We start from the raw sequence: 19,117 nt of genomic DNA on the forward strand, positions 1-19,117 counted from the left end.
TTGCAGAGCAATTCAGAGAGAAAAAGATTAAGTAGATTCAGCTGATGTGACACAAAAAGTCTCTCTAAAAGCATTAATTTCCTTTGGGAAGCAGCCCACATGTTCCTAGCACAGTGGGCAACCATCACTCCTGCAGCAGGTCCCAGTAAGGCAGATGATTAAATCTGCATCAGTCATTTGGAATAAGCAGAAAGGCAGTGGATCAGGATGCAGTGTCACAAGCAGTAGCTGGCTCTCTGAAAACAAAGGAACTTTGAGTTCACCTTGACACCTACTGAAGGAAGACTTTCAGATCTTATTCCAGGGATAATCACCTGCATCCCTGCCACATCCCCTTAAGCGTGCATAGGAATGAGGACACAGCACTGTACACTGCAGCAACCAGGCCATGGAGCAGCACACAAACCTCCCTGTCCTGTAGCTGGCTGTGATACAGTGACCTGTGTTCGTGCCTAAGCTACTGCAGTGTGACACCTGGATGCCCATTTCCACACATCATATTCTGCCCATCCATGCTGGCCACAACCCCCAGGAACCTCAGGCACTATCCTGGAATGGAACACATCATGGAAGATGCTCCATACAAGCAAGGTATAAATGGGCTGAGGAATCTCAGCTTTTTAGAAAGTAGAGTCCCACCACCACTTAGCTGAAAGGTGAAGCAGTGCAGAGGTACTGAGCTGGCCACCTGCACATCCTGAATCACCCCACAAGGCCTTGGCATCATCGCTCCCAACTGCCATTTCCTTCCTGTGATCCTGGTGCTCCCAGCACACATCAATGGAACACCGGTATCCTTCCAGGACTGTTTGGCAAAGTCAAGCACTGATGCATCCGATGTGCCTTGAGCCCAGCTCAGAGCAACCACCAGAAGCGTGGCTGGTGACGGCACCACCACCAAACCCCGCTCCCAAAGAGACCCGAGTGCTCCACAAACCTTGCACCTCTGAAACAGCAGCCCTGAGACAACACACAGAAGCAGGAGCATCATTTCTTGGGTTTTTCTTTTACTGTTTTTTTTCCTTTATTCCTTCCCTTCCTTTGCCACGACACACACTTTGTATTAAATATCTTAAATATATTAATTTTTAAAAAGTATTAATAAAAAGCTACTCGAAGGACACAGCTGGCAGAGTGACCGAGGGCAGCAACCCATTGCAAAACATGGGGGCATTTAAAAATCACAAACCAAATTCGAACCCAAACCAAAATGGCATTTGTTTGTTTTTTTGCATGTGCACAGCTGGCTGGAATACCCTGGACTCTGGCATTATTGCAAAAATGGAAGGGGAAGCAGTAGAAAAAATAGATTCCATTGTACCAACCTGTATGGGGAAGGGAGTTAAGAGCAAAAATGAGGAGGCTTTAAACATTTTTGGTATTTCAGATGTTCCCTCCCATACCCGCCCCCATCCAATCACTTTCAGTCTTTAAGCAAGTTTTCTGGTTTGGGGTAGCCAAAGAGTACAAAATCTGCTTCATAAAGCTTGTAGAGCTGCTGCCTCCAAGCCAGGGGGATTTTGGCAAACCAGTTATCTTCCCAGCTGCTGGCAGTCCTGTTCCGGTAGCTGGGGGGGAAGCGAAGCAGCCTGTCCACCTTGAGGAGCTGCAATAGATAAGCAGCATCCTCATCCAGCGTCTCCAGCTTGCCGATGAAATCATAGTCTATCTGGCACGGATGGCACAGACGGTAAACCTGCCTCCAATGCTCATTGAAAGGGGCCATCTTCTCTGTCCTGGGATCCAGTAAGTACTGGATGAAGTCAGAAAAGGAGACTTTGAGGCCTGCCCCAAAGGCCTCGCTAACGGAGGCGGGAAGGTTAGTATGGTTGGAGTACAGCTTGAGCATGGGGATGGCAAAACGCCGGTAGAATTCCTCATTCTCCAGCTCAAATTTGCTGCGAAAGGCAGAGATGAGGCGGACGAAAGGGTCCCGTACAAAGAGGAACTTGGTGTACTTCTTTAGCTTGATCTTCATGAGGTGCCGGGAGAACTTCCCATAGCGCCGCCAGAATTTGTTGAACGTCAAGTGGGTGCTGGTGTTGTGGACATGTTCCCGGGGGATATCCAAAGGGTTCCGGTATGGGATACCCTGGTCTAGCAGGCTCTCACTTAGCACAATCATCACCCGCTTCCAGTTGGTGCAGGCCACCTTGGGGACATAACAGTAGATAATGCCATGGCGGTCATCCACGATCAGGTGGTTGAGCTCATAGTTTGGGATGTCATCAAAGGAGCGCTCCTTGGTGGGGAAGGTGAAGCTGGAATTGGCACAAAACTCCTTCAACGTTCTCTGCCTCTCTATCTGCACTTGTTCTTGGTCCAAGCTGTTCCTATCATTGTGTGTAGACCAGTCATAGCCCCGCACGTTCTCCTCCAAATTACTTGCCACAGGCTTGCTGGAGCCCTGGACAAGTAGCTGCTCTGTCTTTCTTGGGGTAGAGCTATTCTGTTTCAGGCTCGAACTAAGCAGCTTTGCCAAAAATTCATCCACATCTGGCAAGGCTTCCCAGTCTTCGCCTGCCGTGATACCAGGGGAATGAGGCCTGGAGAAGGATGTATGCAGGTAGAAGTGAGCTGTTCCCACGTTGTCCCAGTACACAATGATCAGGAGGATCATGAAGATGGAGACCAGCACCACAGAGAGACGGAGGAGCCGTGCTTTGGTCATCCTGACACTTGGTGTAATTGCTGGCTTTCACCTGGATTCACCTCCAGCTTGCAGAGTGAGGCTTGGGATCCAGCATGGTGCTGCAGATCAAGCCCCTAAAAAGGTACCAGAGAGAAAAGTTAGTTGAACCCTTAATTACTCTGGTTTGGAGATAATGACCTTGCACAAGTGAGACTTGTCACTGAGCTCACCATCCATTTCTGCAGGGGAGAACTGTGTGAGTCTGAGGTACCCACAGAGAGACCCTCCCTATGGAGAAGAGGGAACTGGCCCAAAGGAGGCATGATGGGCTGCAGTTTCATCAGTTTCCACAGCAGTGATGGGGGCTTTATCAACCTCAAGCTTCTGGAGCCATGTGATTTCAAGACAAACTCTGTTTTCGTTTTAAAAAGTAAACAAAACATAAAGATATCAGGCCTAGAGTTTACAGAGGGAAGTTGGAGAGTATTAAGAGATACAACTATATACAGACAGGCAGAGCCGGCTACCTTTCAGACCTCCCTGGGGTCTCTTTTAAACGCATCTAGTACAGACCAGGGAGAGGGCTCCACCCACAATTTTAGCTTGTGGTATCACACTGTGGTCTCATCTCCCCATGAAGATGCTCTGTACTGCTGTAATGAAAACAAAGACCTCATTGGAGTTATAAATACATAGGTGAAGATGTTTTAATGGCTAAAGCAAGCCCCTGTTGAGAGAACATCACTGATCTGAACTCACCATCTTATCTGTGTGAAGGCACCCAGCACATCACCTCCACAACCTTCCTCAGGAGTTACTTATTTTGTCAAAAACAGAGATTATAGAGTTTTCCTACCAAAGAAAACCCAAAGGGACACAGTCCCTATAAGAGCCATGTATGAATAAAAAAATCTAAAAGAATTATTAGTTTTAACTGAATGATTCTCCAGATTAAGGATGCTCTGGTAAATCTTTCTCCATGCCTGGATTTTGTAAGTGAGGACCTCTTCCTGGTTTAGTGCAATTCCTATTTCTATCACACTCATCCCTAACAACTCTTCACCACCAAAGACAGGCGAGAAATAGCTGTTAGAAGGGCAGCTCAGAAGATCTCTTCCAGAGGGTGAAGCAGGTTTGGGGTGTTTTTACTTCAACAAGTCCCACCTTTTTATCACTACCTGTTTCCCTGCTGACTCCCAGCCCCTTTCCACCAGCAAGCTCCTCAAGGGAGATCCATCTCCCAACCCTGCTGCATGTTTTCTGGTCCAAGGCTTTTCAGAGCCCGGCTGGCAAACCAGCCATGCTCTCTCCCCAAGTGATCAAGGAGCCAGTGCCTACAGCCTTGCAGCCTTTAGAAGAACAACTACAAATTAAAGAGGAGAACAATGTATTAAAGCGAGGAGCAGCTATCTGGTATTTTGAGAAGTTTGCTGTTCTACAGCCTCTCTGTGCAAAGTTTATCATCAAAAGACAAGCAGAAAGTAGTCACTCCTATCTCCTCTTCTCCAAACACAGTCCTGTCTCTGATTATATAGGTAGGACAGTATCTACAGATAGAAAAGAGCTGCCCTTTCAGCAAACATCCCCATTCTTTCCAATGACTTCAGAACAAGCCCTGCAAAAACCATCTCTGAAAACAAAGCCACTTCAGGACATGCTGCCCTGAAAAGCTTTTGAGAATGAAGACTGGGTGTCTCTTCCTCCTGAAACACAAAGGTTGTTCCCCAATCAAGGTTCACACACAACCCTTCTAACAGGGCACCAACCCCATCCTAGGCAAGGGGTGAAAGAACCAGAGTCCAAATATGGGAAAGTGCTGAGCTCTGTCATTCCCAAGGGGAATATACTCAGCACTTCTGAAGCTCACAGCAGCCTTGCATTTAATGACTTGTCTAAAGAGCATCTGCATGGCTGTGCTTATCCCTCAGGGATGCCAAATTTTAACAAAGTCCTGGTCTCAAATACTAGACCAAAAGCATGAGACAAGAATTTAGTAACAAACAGGAATAATACCAGATATACAGTCACATATCAAAGTATTACCTCAGCTTATAACACAAGACAAAACATGAAACTGAAGGTTTAGGGTTTTTTCCATCCTGGCGTCTTTATTTACACTTTAGAAATAGGGAGAGCCACAAATTCAGTGGAGCTGTAGCCTAACACATCCTTGCACTGCGACACCAAACAATGCATCTCCTGGAGCCAGGCTCTTATTCTACATGTGAATAGGAGCTGGAAGACCTGCAGACATAACACTTTGCACTTTGTGGAGCAAGAAGCAGGTATTGTTCAGCAGTAATTACCTATGTTTAGCTAGTCAAGACTGTGGATGGAGCAGATGTAAGAAGCAGCACCCGAAGATAAGAGCACAGAGTTAAAGAAGAGGCAAATTACATATGTGCGTCAGCACTTCTGGCCAAAGATCTCGGTCCAACAGCAGAAGATAATGGAGTGACACTGCCAAGCCTACTGCTTTGGCACACTTCTGGGTTTGCGTTTTGCCTGAATCTGTTCTTGCTTTTGAGCTGGTTAGCTGTTCAGGGCAGGGACTGCTTCCTATTCTGGATGAATAGGGTGCCCACTGCGCACACAATCCCTAGCACACTGTGCTTCCAACGCCGCTTGAGACCACTCGGCTGGCTGGAATGCAGCAAGCCCGGAAAGCTGCATGGAGCATCCTTTTCTGCCATCCCTATACCCAGCAGCTTTGGACAGTGCAGCATTTCTGCAAAGTTGTCCCACCCCAGCATGGACAGATCACCCGCTCAGCAGCAGTGACAGAGCAAATGAGACACTGTGTGTGGCATATGCATTCCTCGGGCAAACAGAAGGGGGGCTCTTTGTCAAAGCCACCACCATAACGTTGCTCTACCGAGCACACCCCAAGGGCTCGAGCCTGCTTTCCAGGACAGAGCATGCAGGACTGCCAGAGCGTTTGGCTTTTCCAAGACACACAGCAGCAGCATAGAATCGAAATGACTCCACTTCTATTAACTCTGTCAGTGCCAGAGCCCTGGAAAAGAGCAGTAACACAGCTTAATTGCTCCTCATGAGAAAAATGCTGCAGAACACAGAGTCACTCTATTGACTACGATACATCCTCTTCCTGAGCACTTCATAAAAGACGCCAGACTGAAAGCACAAATTATAGGTCTCTGTGCACATCAGAAGGAACGCGCCTCCATCCTCCTCTTGCCAGAATCAAAAGGAAAAGCCTCCAGAAGGAGCCAAGAATTTACATTCAAGTTTAACCCAAAGTCACCAGCCAACAAGAACGTGCACCAGGATCCACACAAAGCTGCTTCTGTGACACGACGCTGGCAAACCGGGAAATGGACCAAGTGCTATAATAATCCTACAGAGTCCCCCAGCAACCATCCCATGATCATCTCCAACCTGAACCTCTCTTGGGTGTGAAACAAGGACTCATCTCCCCATCCTGGGTAGGAGAAAGACACTGAGGTCTGAGGTCACCGGGCCCATCCTCTCCTATCACAAGCTGCCATGTCAAATAACCATCTCCCATTTAAAACCAGAAAGGGGAGGAAGTGGGATGTGTCCCCAGCGTTCTTATTGCAAAAGCTATTGCAGATGCAGCTCCTCAGGGATTTGGAAACCCTATTTGCACTTCACAGACCAATTGCAACTGTTTGTTCTCAGGGCAAACAGCAACTTAAGTAATTACTGTCTCCTTCTTCCTCTCTTGCCTTTTTGCAATGACTACATTCTCCCATAGCCTCTCTCTGCAGAAGAGAGCAACTCCAGGCTACTTACAAGACAGTAAGGCCTATAGAAGATAAAGGAGCTTACATGCAGGTATGTACCAGAGACAGGGGACAGTGATCTCTCCTTATGAACTGCAATGGTTTTGAAGGGACTGTGCCTTCAAAGGCTTGCACGCAGGTTCCATCTCTTCTTGCTTTGTGTCTCCCCAAGCTTGTCCCTTTCCCACTGCTCCTAACTGCCCACAGGGAAGCACAAGGCACAGGTCGGGCACTTAGCACCATCTCACTTCTTCCAGCGCCCACTCATTCTGCTGTGATAAGGGACTTCAGGTAGCTTGCTTGGACTTTGCCTGCTTCTCAAGACAGAAAGAGGTGGAATGAGTACTTTTAAAGACATACAAAAACTCCAGTCAAATAATTTCCCTTGGGAATGCAGGCTCCCTTGAAGTACCTACATTCATTAGCAACCACTCAATCCATGCAGCCTTCTTTACCCATATATTATGCTACACACCTGCCACCAGTTACACTTAGGGAATAAGGAGGCTCTAGAGAAGTGGAGGCAATTTAACCTGGTCCAGGTGCAGGATAACAAGCTCCCACCAGCCAAAACAGAAGTGCCAATAACCAGAAATGAATTTCATGCACTTGCCATCACTCCATATTGCTGCTCTCCCAGCATTCCAAAAACCTAACGCTCTTTGCACAGCAGGAACGTTTTAACCCGTGTAATAACATCAGCAGTTACATCAATACAAATACACTGTGTAAGCAAAAAATAGGGCTTGCATTGCATGTTCTACCCCAACTTAGCACATGTATGCTAGAGACCAGCAAAGAATATCCTAATCTACATAGCTATCCCAGCACCTTCGCCCCTATCGCTGCCACAAAGCCCGGTTTGTACAGGCTTGGCACCACCGGACGCCTCGCCTTTAACACCCATACTTGGAAGCTCCCTTAATAATCGTATTTCTAAGACCTCCCAAAGGAAACCCCCCAAACGCAGCATGTCCTGTTTGTTCATTGCCTTTGTCACAAGCTTCATGCACGCCCATTGCTCCTGACCTTACCAACATGAGGGTCTCGGCAAGCCTTAGCGCTGAGAGCCTGAGTCAACAAGACCCCAGCACATTCGCTATATGACAACGTGAGCCAGAAATCAGACCCTGCCACTCGCACCGCCTGCATTTGCCTTACGAACACTTGATTTAAGCATCATTTTCTGCAGTGCGAAGTTTTCTGCACGAAGTTCAAGCAGGATTAATCACGTTAACGGTTATCTCTGTAAAGCAAGGCTAAAAACCACGCTCTACCGTCAACAGGAAAGCTCTACCGAGGAGGCTGCTTCCTGGGTTCGCTTTTGTGGGCGCTGGGACCGCAGACGCTCCCGAGTCCAGAAGCAACACAGGCTGCAGATCAACACAGGGAAGCTGCACAAGCGGCTGCCCCCAGCCTCGGGCCCAGCACCGGCGGCAGAGCAGGCAAAGCCGGCGATGGGTGGCTCGGAGACGAGGAGCTGCCCACAGACCCAACCACCTCCCGCCACCACCGAGGTACGAGGACGGGCAGCGCTGCCCTGCCCTGCCCGGCACACGACGCCCCGGTCACGCCGCGGCTCTCCCTTTACCTGGCACGCCGGAGGGAAGCGCGGACGGACGCGGCTGCAGCTCATAACCGGAGCGGCCCCGGGGCGGCACCCCCGGCCGGGACCGCCTCACCCGCGCCCCGCCGCCGCCGCCCAACCCCTCCCCTCAGGCCCTAGTCCAGGCCGTGCCCGCCCCGTACCCACCTCCCGCCCGGGCAGCGCAGCCTTCCTCAGCTCTCCTCTCCTCCTCCTCCTCCTCCCGCTGCCCGGCCCCGTCCCGCCGCTACCCGGGCGCCGCCTCTCGCGAGACGCCGGGCACGGGGGTCCCCGCGGGGCCGCGGCGCAGGCGCTGCTCCGCCCGGCGGCGGGAGGCCCCGGCCCGCCCTGACCCGGCGCCTCCCCGCTGCTCGCCGCCACTGGAGGCCCCGGCGCCTCGGGGCTGTGAGGAGGGCCCGTAGGCCCGGCCGGGAGCCGAGGGGCTGCTCCGGTTCAGCCCCCAGCGCGTTCCCGCAGCAAGGCCGGGACCGCTGTGGAGAACCAGGGGCAGCACGAGGTGAACCACAGCATAGGGACCTTCAGAGGTGATCTGGTCCAACCTCCTGCCACAGCGTAAGACTGCATAAGGATTTAATTTCCTTGCACACTGAAGGGCTCAGGGGCTGCATAGATGGAATCCTGCTCCACTGCCTGCACTGTCCCAGAGACGGGAAGAGGGAGAGCCGGTAATGGATGGTGTGGCGACAGTCCTTGTCCTGAGGTGGATGCAGCATCCCAAGACCTGACATCGCTGCTTGCTGGAGCTGATGGTTAGGTGGAGCCAGGGCCAAGCAGTCTTGTGGAAGAAACCCCAGCCTTTGGGTTCTAGCACAGCAGAATATTAAAACCAAAGTGCAGATAACTGTATACAGCAAGGCTAGAAAATGAAGCTGGAAAAACCCACTTTAAGATCCCTTTTTATCAGCTGTGATTGATAAGAATCAAAGCAAAAAGCCATTAGCCCAGCACTGCGGATGAGTGTGGTCCCGCTTGGTGCAGTAGATGGGCTGCAGCCCACCTGCAGCAGTTATCAGAGCTACAAATGGTTATGTACAGCTTCTACCTCTGACGTCTCAATCCCCAATGTTAACAGACCTAAAATATATGTTTTGCAAACAGGGAGATTAGCACAGCCCCTGGCACTGTGCTCTTCACAACAGTCATGGCAAATGACCAAACTCCCCTTCAGAGATACAGCCTCAAACCAATGCGTTTGGCTCAGATGTCCCACTGTTTGTATGAAACAACTCTGCACAGTTTGGATGGTGATTCAGCCCAAAGGTATGTAGCGGAGATGTATACACTTGGAAAGCTCCCGTTTTCCCTCATTTCTGGTCCTTCGCTGTTTGCAGGTCATGTGGGGTCCTTAAATACAGGCTTGGCTCAAGCCCTGCTGGCACAGGTTTGTTTTACACACAGTCTATGCTTATTTTATCTGTGCGTTGAGTTTTTGTGTCTTTGTTTATCTGAAAGAGTCAGCCCCGAGGGACAAGTGTTCCTGATCTTCTACTTCCCATCACTCCTCTTCCTGCTGCTGTTTCCTAAGGAAAATCTGCTGCTTGCTACACTTGTGTTGCACCCCCACTTCAGGACTTTATGGCATTTATAATTACAAGTAATCTAAGAGTCCTCATCCCTGGAGAGAACTATCCCTCATCTTCCCACCAGCAAAGCAAGAGGTAGAGAGGAATGGGGAGTGTGCGCAATGTCACACAGCAAGTCAGAAAGAGTATAAAGGAGACTCCATTGCAAGTGCTGCAGCTATAATAAAGGTTCTCCATCTGTTTGAGATAACACACAAACCTACCTGAAATCGTCATCTTCAGCAGACCTAGGAGGGAAGCCACTCCTGTTTGGGGCATGGGGTCACTGTTTATTCAGTCCAGCAGCCAGAAGGGCTTCATTCAATGGCATATTTGAAAAGCAGGGGAAATAGTGTTAAAAAGCCCCTTATGGAGGAGGCTGCTGGTTGGAGATGTTTGTTCCAAGGAGAAAAACACGTTCCTGTGGTTTACCTCCAAGCTAGCTCTTATTGGGGTCTTCACCTATCGCCATGCTGCTTCTCCTGGCTGCAGTCACATCTGAAATGCTCTGTCGATAGAAAAGAGCTTAGAGCAATCTCTGGCTGCTCTCACAGCCAAACATCTGCTCACCCAAACAGCATTCCAGGCGTGTTACACCTCCCAGCTTCACAGCAACACACAAGGACAGCAGGGAAGAACGGGGAGAACTATTTCTCAGGCATTTACATTTGGTTTTAATAGTCAGGGAGCCTTTTGGATTCATGGGTGGCATCCACACTTTTGCCCTGGGAAAAAAGGTGGCTTGGGCTCCATGTTGACATCTTCTGGGAGGCAAACACTGCTGGGAAAATGAGGGCTTCCTCTTGGACTCTGTTAACACCCTACTTGTCTTCAAGTGAAGCTAACAGCTAAAGCACACAATACAGAGGAGTCTTGCAGTGGGGATATGGGAAAAGTAGTCTACAACATATAGGTCCCTCTCCCCCCTTTGAACCATCCCTCTGCTTTTCAGTGCTACAACACAAAAACAAATACATTTTAAGGCACACTCCCCTGCGTCTGCTTCCCTAACTTCCAGCAGTCTTGGAATGGCAATCCATGGGACCACAGAGAATCCTGCTCCCCTGGTGACTCCTATTTAATTTTCCTCTGGCTCCTCAAGCAGGAGACTGGCTGCTGCTTTTGCCAACTGCTGGCACCATCTGCAGGCCCTGCAAGTGAGGGAAGATGAAGCACTTGGGTGAGTTTCTCACTCTTCAATTCCAGTCTCACTGCCAGTCAAAGTGGGGACGAGACAGATCGCCATGGGATGTGGAGGGGTGAGTTTGCCAAGGGCCCTTGGATCTGCACATCAGTGCCTGAAGAAAATCCCATGGCAACACGTTCAGGGGAAGCAGTATGTTGTCACATGGCTCATTCAGATTAAATGATGTGCTTCACATATGGATTATACCAGGGTTATGTACACCTCTGAAAATGTTATTTTCTCTTCCCAAGAGGTTATTTTTGGCTAAGAGGGAGATGGAGTGTAACTCATTCTGGAACATTGCCCATATCATCTGTTTCAAAAAACAGCAATAACAACAACAAGAAAGGCTTAAAACTCGGCTATAAACCCCCACCCATGTGTCTGCTTTCCAAACTGGACTGTTTGTGTTGCATTTAACAGCTCTTTAGGTTCAGATTGCAACAGAACGAGTGCTGAAGAATATAGTAGTCCTCCTAATATATTCTACTATAGAGCCAGCCAACCTGGTATTTCATATACTCACCCCTGACTTGGTTCTATAGGACCCATCCTTTGACATGATCTGCATTGCTCTGGTGGATGGTACTTGTAAGAGCATTGCCTTTTGGCAGCATCTCTGGTGGAGTCCCCTCTATAAAAGGCAGGGAGAGTTCATTATGAGTAGTGAGAGCAGAGCACAGTTTAAAAACACTTATGCATGCATAAATTATAGCATTGTAAGTAAAATTCCAGACATTTTATATATGTGTGTATATATATATATATATATACACACATGTAAAAAGGTAATAAAAACTAGAGTAAGCACCCCTTGCCAAAATGGGTAAGGATTCTGGCTACATCTCAATAGGATTTGGGTATCCACTTCCCCTAAACTCATCCTGGCCTTGTGTGTCTGCACAAAGCAGAACAGCTGAAGGTGAGAGATGGTCAGTGCAGCCTGTCACATCTTGGTCTCCTTGCTGAGGCCTGGTTTAGATGTGAAACTGGCTGAATGATGACTGAGAGCAGCAACTTGTTTTATACGAACCCAGCTGAACACTAACTCTCCCTTCATTACAGAGGCATAGTTGAGGCAGCGCTCTACAAAGGATATGCTTTCTTACCCATCAAAAGCTACTCAGTCCATATTAAAACAAATTAAGATCAGATTACTAACAGTTCTAAGCATTCACCTTTACTTGACTTACATGAGAATCCATGTTTTCCAACAGAGCTGGTACAGGATGTCACTAAGGTCTTTAACCCCTACCTGAATGGTGGCTGATTGGAATCTTGCCCTCTGTGGCAATGAATATACTACTCACAGCTTTTGGCTAATGGAAGAGTTTAGCTTGGCATGAGTGGTTCTCAAAACCTTTGTCTGCACTGGGGCTTGAGGAAGTCCAATGCTTAGCTTTTGAGATCTGAAAGACATGGAGCTGAGTTAACATCAGTGATGTCTCTCACCTCTGTCTGTTGCCACGTTGTACGAAAAAGATTTCTTTCCTCGCTGTTTAGGCAGGAGGTAAAGGTCATTATAGAGAATAAAGATATTTAGCTTATTTCCTCCTGCAGTTTGTACTATGTTTCTCACTGTATTCAAAATCTACCCCAGCTCCACTGGGTCAATGTCTTCTGCTCAACCCATTCCCTTTAGAAAAAACCACAAAGGATCTACCCTATGGAAGTTTGATATCCCCTCAGGGAATATCCTTTGTGGTACCAGATAGACCCTTTCTGATCTCATCTTTATTAGTATCCAGATGCTGCCTTACATCAAGAGTAGGGCTGTTGTGGGACCGCAGGAAGAGTGAAGAATGAGATCCTCAGCAGATTTTTCTCACTGTACAGCCCCTCCTCTAGCCCAGGCTCTCAGCCTGTGGTCACAAAAACTCTCTTGATACCTCTTGTGCTTTTCCACAGTTCAGCCACCTGCTGTTTGCTCTGCTCCTGTGGAAGGGCACCCAGAGTAGTTTAATCTCTCATATAACAACAGGGCAAGCATTAAGTTTATTATTCAAGGTGAACCCCAACTCCTTGCCCCGATCATTCTAGGCAATCATAATAAACAGGAGATGCTGCAGCTTGTAATCCCTGCTGAGGACTGGCAATTTCCTGGCAGCCACTGTCTCAAAACACACAAAAGTTTTCCAAAGACCAAGGAGCCAGCAGATCTTTCCTTTAGTGGAGGGAAGACCTGAAGACCTCAGTAACAGCTGTGCCATCAGCAAGCGGATGGCTCCATATGACAAGTCTCCTTCAGCAGTCACTTGGAGAGTTGCATGTTTGGCCATCTAACCTTTGCTTTTCTGTTCACCAGCAAGCAAGTTGTCTCTCTCAAATCAAAGGGGAGGAGAGCAGAGCACTAGAGACAAGATGTTCACAAAACAAAGTTCTGTACAGCTCCTGATTGACACCAGGACCCAGACAGGCTTTGGGCATGTGTGAATCTACAGCCATGACAAGATCAAGAGACAGTGTGGGTTCTCCAGCACAAAGGCCTGCTCTGCCTTACCCTGAACATGCAGGACATCACTGAATACAGAAGCAGGTGGTTCAGTGTCCTCTCCTCCACCTCAGAGAGGTGCTGGTGGTGTAAACCTCTCCAGTGCCTCTGGCACAGGAATATTCTGGGCTGGAACAGAGTTGGGGAGGAAGGGTTAAAGACCACTCCTAGAGAAGCAGCTGAGAACTGTGGAGTCATGGCATCCAAGACAAGGTTTCTGTGTGGGTTGTTCTCCAGTTTGCCATCAGAGAACAAAGCTTGGAGATGATGACAGAGCAGGAGCAAAAGGGCTGCTGTACCTCCCATCAGCATCTGCTGCTGCTGAGTAATTTCTTCACAGAGCAGCATATGCTGCTGCAGTTGCTGGATCCCAAAATCCTCCTGGCACAATAGATTCTCCTTGTACAGTGTATTTGCCTGTGTTGCCAGGCTCATGGGCTCTGGCGAGGAGCCTTAGCACTTCCTGCTGATCCTCACTGCTGATTTGTCTGGGGAAGAACTCCTCCCTCTGGGAAGCTTTTTCCTTGGTATTTGCCATGTGCTGCTCCAGCTCTGTCTGAAAAAGGGGTTTGTCAAGACAGCTTCTTGGGGTAACAAAGGCATCTGGGCAGTTCTCTGCTGTGTCTTTCACACAGAATAACATAACATCTACAGAAAGTATATTGCTTATTCTAGTAGCAGCCACCACGTTTCAGTCATGGCAGATACATCCAGATGCACAGTCCTAGCCTAGAGGAACTCACAAACATTAACATTAGTTACCAAAACAACCAGTGAGCAACAAACCCTCAAAACATTCCTGAAAGGGGAAATGGGAAGAATTAGTTCCCTTACAGGTGCACAAGCCCAGTGGGTGTTTTTTCCTCATCCTGAAACACACAGGGACAGAGGCAGGATGCAAACATCGATGTTCCCATGCTGCTTCCTTCAGCAGCCCAAGGCATTTAGGAGTCCAGCTGCAATGCAGGTGCCACACTGCTTTTGTGGTGCTAGCCCAAAACCACAACAGCTTCTCTGAGTTAATGCTGCTGCCCTCAACACCCACTGGGCAGAGATCAGACTTGCCACCATAAGGGCACCTTTACCTCCACACCTTCAGGGCCAGTCTTGCGCTGTTCTTCCAGCAGCAGGTTCATCTCTTCTCTTGCTACTCTAACTTCATAAGGTTCAGATGAACCTAGGATATCCATTTCCCTTGTCATCTTCCTCTGTGTTTTCATCTTCCTCCTCTTTGGCTGCCTTATCATGCTTGCATGCACCCTGAGCCTTCACCTGCTCCCAGCTGCCAGCTAAAAAAGAAAGGAACTCCTGGGACATGGTGACATAACTAATGATGCATGCATAGCCCTTCCATTGTATCTGTCCAACTTCTTCTTGTGTGACAGTGGCAGAACTGATTAGTCCAGGCTGCTCTGGAGCTGGACAAACCATACAGAAGAACGCAATTACCCTTCCTCTGTTTGGAAGTCAATAAAACAGGCCTTGTGTGTGACATTTCCATGGCTAGAACAATGCTTTTCCCCACCTTATCACAAGTTGTTGCCTATTCACATGTGCTTGTCGAATATCTTGATGTTCTGAAGACTGTTTTAACTACAAATGACCCAAATCCTAAGGGACTATAAAATTTACAGAGGCATTAGGTGGGTGATTAGTGATAATGAGAAGGAGCTGAAACCTGCTTCTAGTTTAACCAGAAGAAAGGGTAGTGGTGCATGCTGACATGAAGCCATGCATCTGGATGGAAACTACTTCATAAACACAGAGTGACTAGACCAGAGAAGGACCAACAATCCCAATCTGCTGCCATCCAGTTTTTCCATTAAATCCAACACAAATCCAGAATAAGGGCCAAATAGGACAAATCTACCATTTATACTTTTGATCTTGATGCTAGAGGTAGCTGGCTGCCTTGTGGAGCTACATCAGGCAATAGCAATAAAGCAATGTGTGCAGGCTACAGTCTCCTCCCAAGCACCAGGAGGGATTAGGGGTGTGTTTCTCAATAGCAGAAGTTACCTGTTGCAAATATAGCACCTTAATCTAAAGATCAGAGCAGCATGGACTTAATCTACCTTAAATCCCTGGGTGCCTTTTGCAGACCACCACCCTCCCAAGTTTTTCCTCGCCATAGAGGTAAATCTCAAACCTACTCTTGATCTCATTTAAGCTGGGTGGACCATGGGATGTCAGCATTTCTTACAGTGATTTTGGAGGTCCATGTAAAGTGTACTGAAAGCTCAGGGGATCCTCACTCTGTGACTGTTAGGAGGTATCAACAGGTATCAGCGTGCAGCAACATGGTGTTCACCAGCTCCATCAGGCTGTGCCTCATCGCCACTTGCTCTGTGAAAGCCCTGATGAGCTGCTCCTACAAGGTGCTCATTGCTTGGCCATGGTGAGCCTCACAGCCTTGCTGCCTCTCTGCTGCAGGAGAAGACATTTCTGACCTGACATTAGCCTACATAAACTTCTGCCAAGTCCCCACAAACCTACTCCTGGACCAAACCACTCAATCTGTGTGTTACAAGACATTAGTTTGTAGGACTGCTTCATTCTGCAGCCTCTTGAAGTTAATCCCATGCTTAGGAAATCTGATATATCTTTATGATTGTATTATTAGCAATAATAGGCTACTGCTTTTGTGAGTGTTAAGAGGATACCACATTGCAGGCCCATCTCTTCCACCTTTCCACCCACCAAAAAGGTACTAGTTTTCTGTGCTTGTTATAGAAACAACCTTGGGTATAGCAGAGGCCTGTTACGCCTCGTGTCTTGTCTCTGGGAGAACTTGCCTATGCTTATTTCATTCCTTGCCAGATTCACTGACAAAAGGAACAATCCCCGGGGCAGAACAATTGGTGTTTTAAAAGCTTCACCACGCTCCCTCCCTATTTATTGCCTTAATTAAGTGCAATGAACCATCCAGCAGAGCTCCTGGACCTGACACAGCCTCAGAGCCTGCAGTGATGCAGGCTACAAACTCAGTCGCCTCTCCGAGTCAGGACTGCTCACAGCAAATGCCACCACTCGATGTCAAAGCTCTTTTCAAGGGCAGGTTTGTGGGATTTTAACACCATTTTGATGTTGGGGAAGATGCTGACAAGGTTGAATGTGTTGTCCAGTCAAACAATACATCAGAGAGAGGGTCACACAGGAAAACAGCTTCAGCTCCCCTGTCTGCTTCCACTGCCCATCAGGCTCTGCACTGCTGAAATGGCTTCTCCAGCTACATCTGCATGGAGGCCCACCAAGCACCACCACAGCCTGGCCACACAGCTCCTTTCCCCACTCTCTTCCCTCCAGATTCTCCACAACAAATCCTACTCCTGACTCTACCTTGCAGATCCCGGAAGTTGGAGCTGAATTCACTCTTCTCCTGTTTTCCAACCCTCACTTTTAGATGCTTGATCTCCCTGTGGAGGCCTGTGACGGTGCTGGTGTACTGGTTGATGTTCAGCAGGTTACATTTTACCTGGTGAGCCAGAACACATGAGCATGTGTCCCATGGTCTGTTATTGGTACAATAGCTGCAAGAAGAGCTATGCCTTCATTTGGAGTGGTGCTGAATCCTATGACAGGGAAGAGTTTTCCCTCGTGAGTGGGGAAACTGTCAATTAGGGGTTTTCCCCTAATTACTGGAAATTTCCAAAAGGTAACAGAGAAAAGCCAGTGCTCCTGTGCCCACAGGGAAAGGAGAGATCCACAAAGAGTGAAAACCCAGTTGTAGGTCATTGTTCATCTTTGTTCACCCCACAAGTCTCTCTATCTTATTCCTCCTTTCTGCAGCCCCTTTGTCTCTCTTCCATGCCCAGCATCCCCACTGGGACATTCCCCTTACATTGTCTTCCCAATAGTCATCCTTATGTTCTGCACCCAGATCCATTTCAGGCACCTCGCCTTCTGCCTTTCCATTATTCAGCTCCCTTGTTTTAAACCTCACATTCCTCTTCTCATCCATGACCCATACAATTTGCTTTCCACAGTCCCCCACACTGAGCCCCTACATCCTGCACTGCCCCCTTCTGAAGTCTGCTCTCCCTTCATCCACTACTTCTGTTTCTGCTTTAAAAGCTTTGAATCTCTAACCCCTCCTCCTTGTGAGTTGTTTGCTCATTTACCTGTGTCTGGACGTTCTTTGTTCGACAGGCATAGATCAAGGTCATTCCAGATTCTTCAAAGGAGATACTGGCCAGGTTGATGTGTGCAATGGTAGCAGTCCTGCTGTTGCCCCCTAATGAGTCCTAGAGGGATGCGAGTTGATGTGGCAAGTACAGACACAACAGGGACTTGCTGCTCGGTGGCTGTGTATCCCTGTGATTCATCGAGATTCTGGTGGAGAATCCCAATTAGGAGTGAAGGAAGTGCTGGTAAAAGGCCATTCATTAGAGTCCTCTCTCCATCAACAGCACAATCAATAAGTAATTAACTGTCTACAAAAGAAGAAGTTTTGTAATTGCCACAAACGTGCTGGCAGCTTCTCAGCCCTGCTCACAACAGAAGCCGGCCTTGTTCTCCATCCCTTCTCCTCCTCTAGCAAACACATCCGTCATGCAGTGGTAGCTCAGCTTCGAGGCTTGAGGCAAGGTTCATAAGTGAGGTTGTAAACTATCCATACTAGAACCAGTGTTACAAAGAGCGTGTCTGCAGCCTAAGGAAGAGACAACTGATGACAGCACATAGTCATGCTCAGTCTTTCTTCCTCCTGCCCCAACAGCATCCAAATTTATTGCCCAATTTCAGCTAAATCTGATCGAAAGGATGAAACGTTCAGAGACAGTAAATTGATTCAAATAGGAAAATAATCACTGGTCACCTGTGAGCTTAGAGACTTACAACCCAAATCTATAGGATGTCCTTAACCCTTACCTATAGGATGTTCTACCTGGAGATCTGGTCTGAGATGCCTTGTATCCAGCCTCTATGGAGGAGGCATAATGGGAAATGGGGAGCCTGAGTCTGCCCACTAAAATGCAGGATCAACTCAACCCTCTGTAGATCAAAGGACCCAGTGCAATTCTCACACTAACCCCTCATTTCTTGCCCTACAGACCCTTATCAAAAGCCCCTCTCCAGGTTTCTTGTCAGCCCTTTTAGACACTGGGAGCTGCTCTAACATCTCCTTGGAGCCTTCTCTCTCCAGGCTGAAGAAGCCCAGCTCTCTCAGCCTGTCTCCATAGTCTGCCAGTCCTCTCACTTTCAGCACTGTCACCGTCCAAGTGGGTGATGTGTGGCCTCTGGGACGGGCAGTTCTAGTGACTTGCCAAAAGCATTCATCTAAGCAGGGGAAAGCAATTCTATTGCTAAGCCTTTTGGTTAAAAAAAGGGAAGGATGTTACCTGGGTTGTTCCATGATCAAAAACCGTGTTAAATACCAATGATTTTTTTCTCAGGATCTGTTAGTTTGCAAGGTGTCATCTGCATCTTCACTTGGATCCACCAGGACCACCCTCTGTTTTGAGATACAGTCAGAAGAAGAACTGTTACGTCTGGGTTTGGTTAACAGCCTGGCACTACCACCATCACATCTCTTGGCCAGAGGAACGTTGCGTTAGAGCTGTGTGTAGAACACACACATACACACACAATTCTGAGGCCAACAGGGTTATTTTGCAACCAATGTCACAACTTCTGTAATTTGGAGAACCAGTTGCTGCTGCAAAATGCTTTGAAGGTCTGTTGTGCAGCGAAACAGTCACTGGCATTGGGTAATAGCGGTGGTTGCAGAGATGTGACACCCAACCAACCCCTATACCAACAGTAGGGGACAGGACCTCTTACCTCAATTTCCAATCAATATTCAGACAGAGGAGGCATTCAAGAAAATATTTAAGTCCCTCAGGATCAAAAGTGTCTGAAGTCATCTTCCAAAG

The 19,117-nt window shown here is 48.1% G+C and overlaps 1 protein-coding gene across 4 annotated transcripts; it reads right to left on the minus strand.

Annotated features, from left to right (window-relative positions):
- Positions 1 to 987: 987 nt before the first annotated feature.
- On the minus strand, positions 988 to 10,454 carry CHST12 (carbohydrate sulfotransferase 12). 4 transcript variants are annotated; one of them, XM_062613582.1, is made up of 2 exons: positions 9,792 to 10,454; positions 988 to 2,766 (listed from the first exon to the last, which is right to left on the minus strand). In XM_062613582.1, exon 2 carries the CDS (start codon positions 2,669 to 2,671, stop codon positions 1,424 to 1,426), a length of 1,248 nt encoding a protein of 415 aa, XP_062469566.1. In that variant the 5' UTR covers positions 2,672 to 2,766; positions 9,792 to 10,454; the 3' UTR covers positions 988 to 1,423. The 4 variants fall into 4 exon arrangements, with proteins under 4 accessions (XP_062469566.1, XP_062469564.1, XP_062469563.1 ...); XM_062613580.1 differs by lacking the exon at positions 9,792 to 10,454 and adding an exon at positions 8,153 to 8,301; XM_062613579.1 differs by lacking the exon at positions 9,792 to 10,454 and adding an exon at positions 7,991 to 8,132.
- Positions 10,455 to 19,117: the final 8,663 nt, after the last annotated feature.

The sequence above is a fragment of the Pezoporus occidentalis genome, unplaced genomic scaffold (assembly GCF_034315485.1).
Source record: "Pezoporus occidentalis ecotype Australia unplaced genomic scaffold, CSIRO_AGI_Poc_V1 ctg169, whole genome shotgun sequence".
NCBI classification, from domain to species: Eukaryota; Metazoa; Chordata; class Aves; order Psittaciformes; family Psittacidae; genus Pezoporus; species Pezoporus occidentalis.

Excerpts from the sequence above, each read along its gene's own strand:
- CHST12 (XM_062613582.1), bottom strand. The coding sequence starts at position 2,671 with ATGACCAAAGCACGGCTCCTCCGTCTCTCTGTGGTGCTGGTCTCCATC.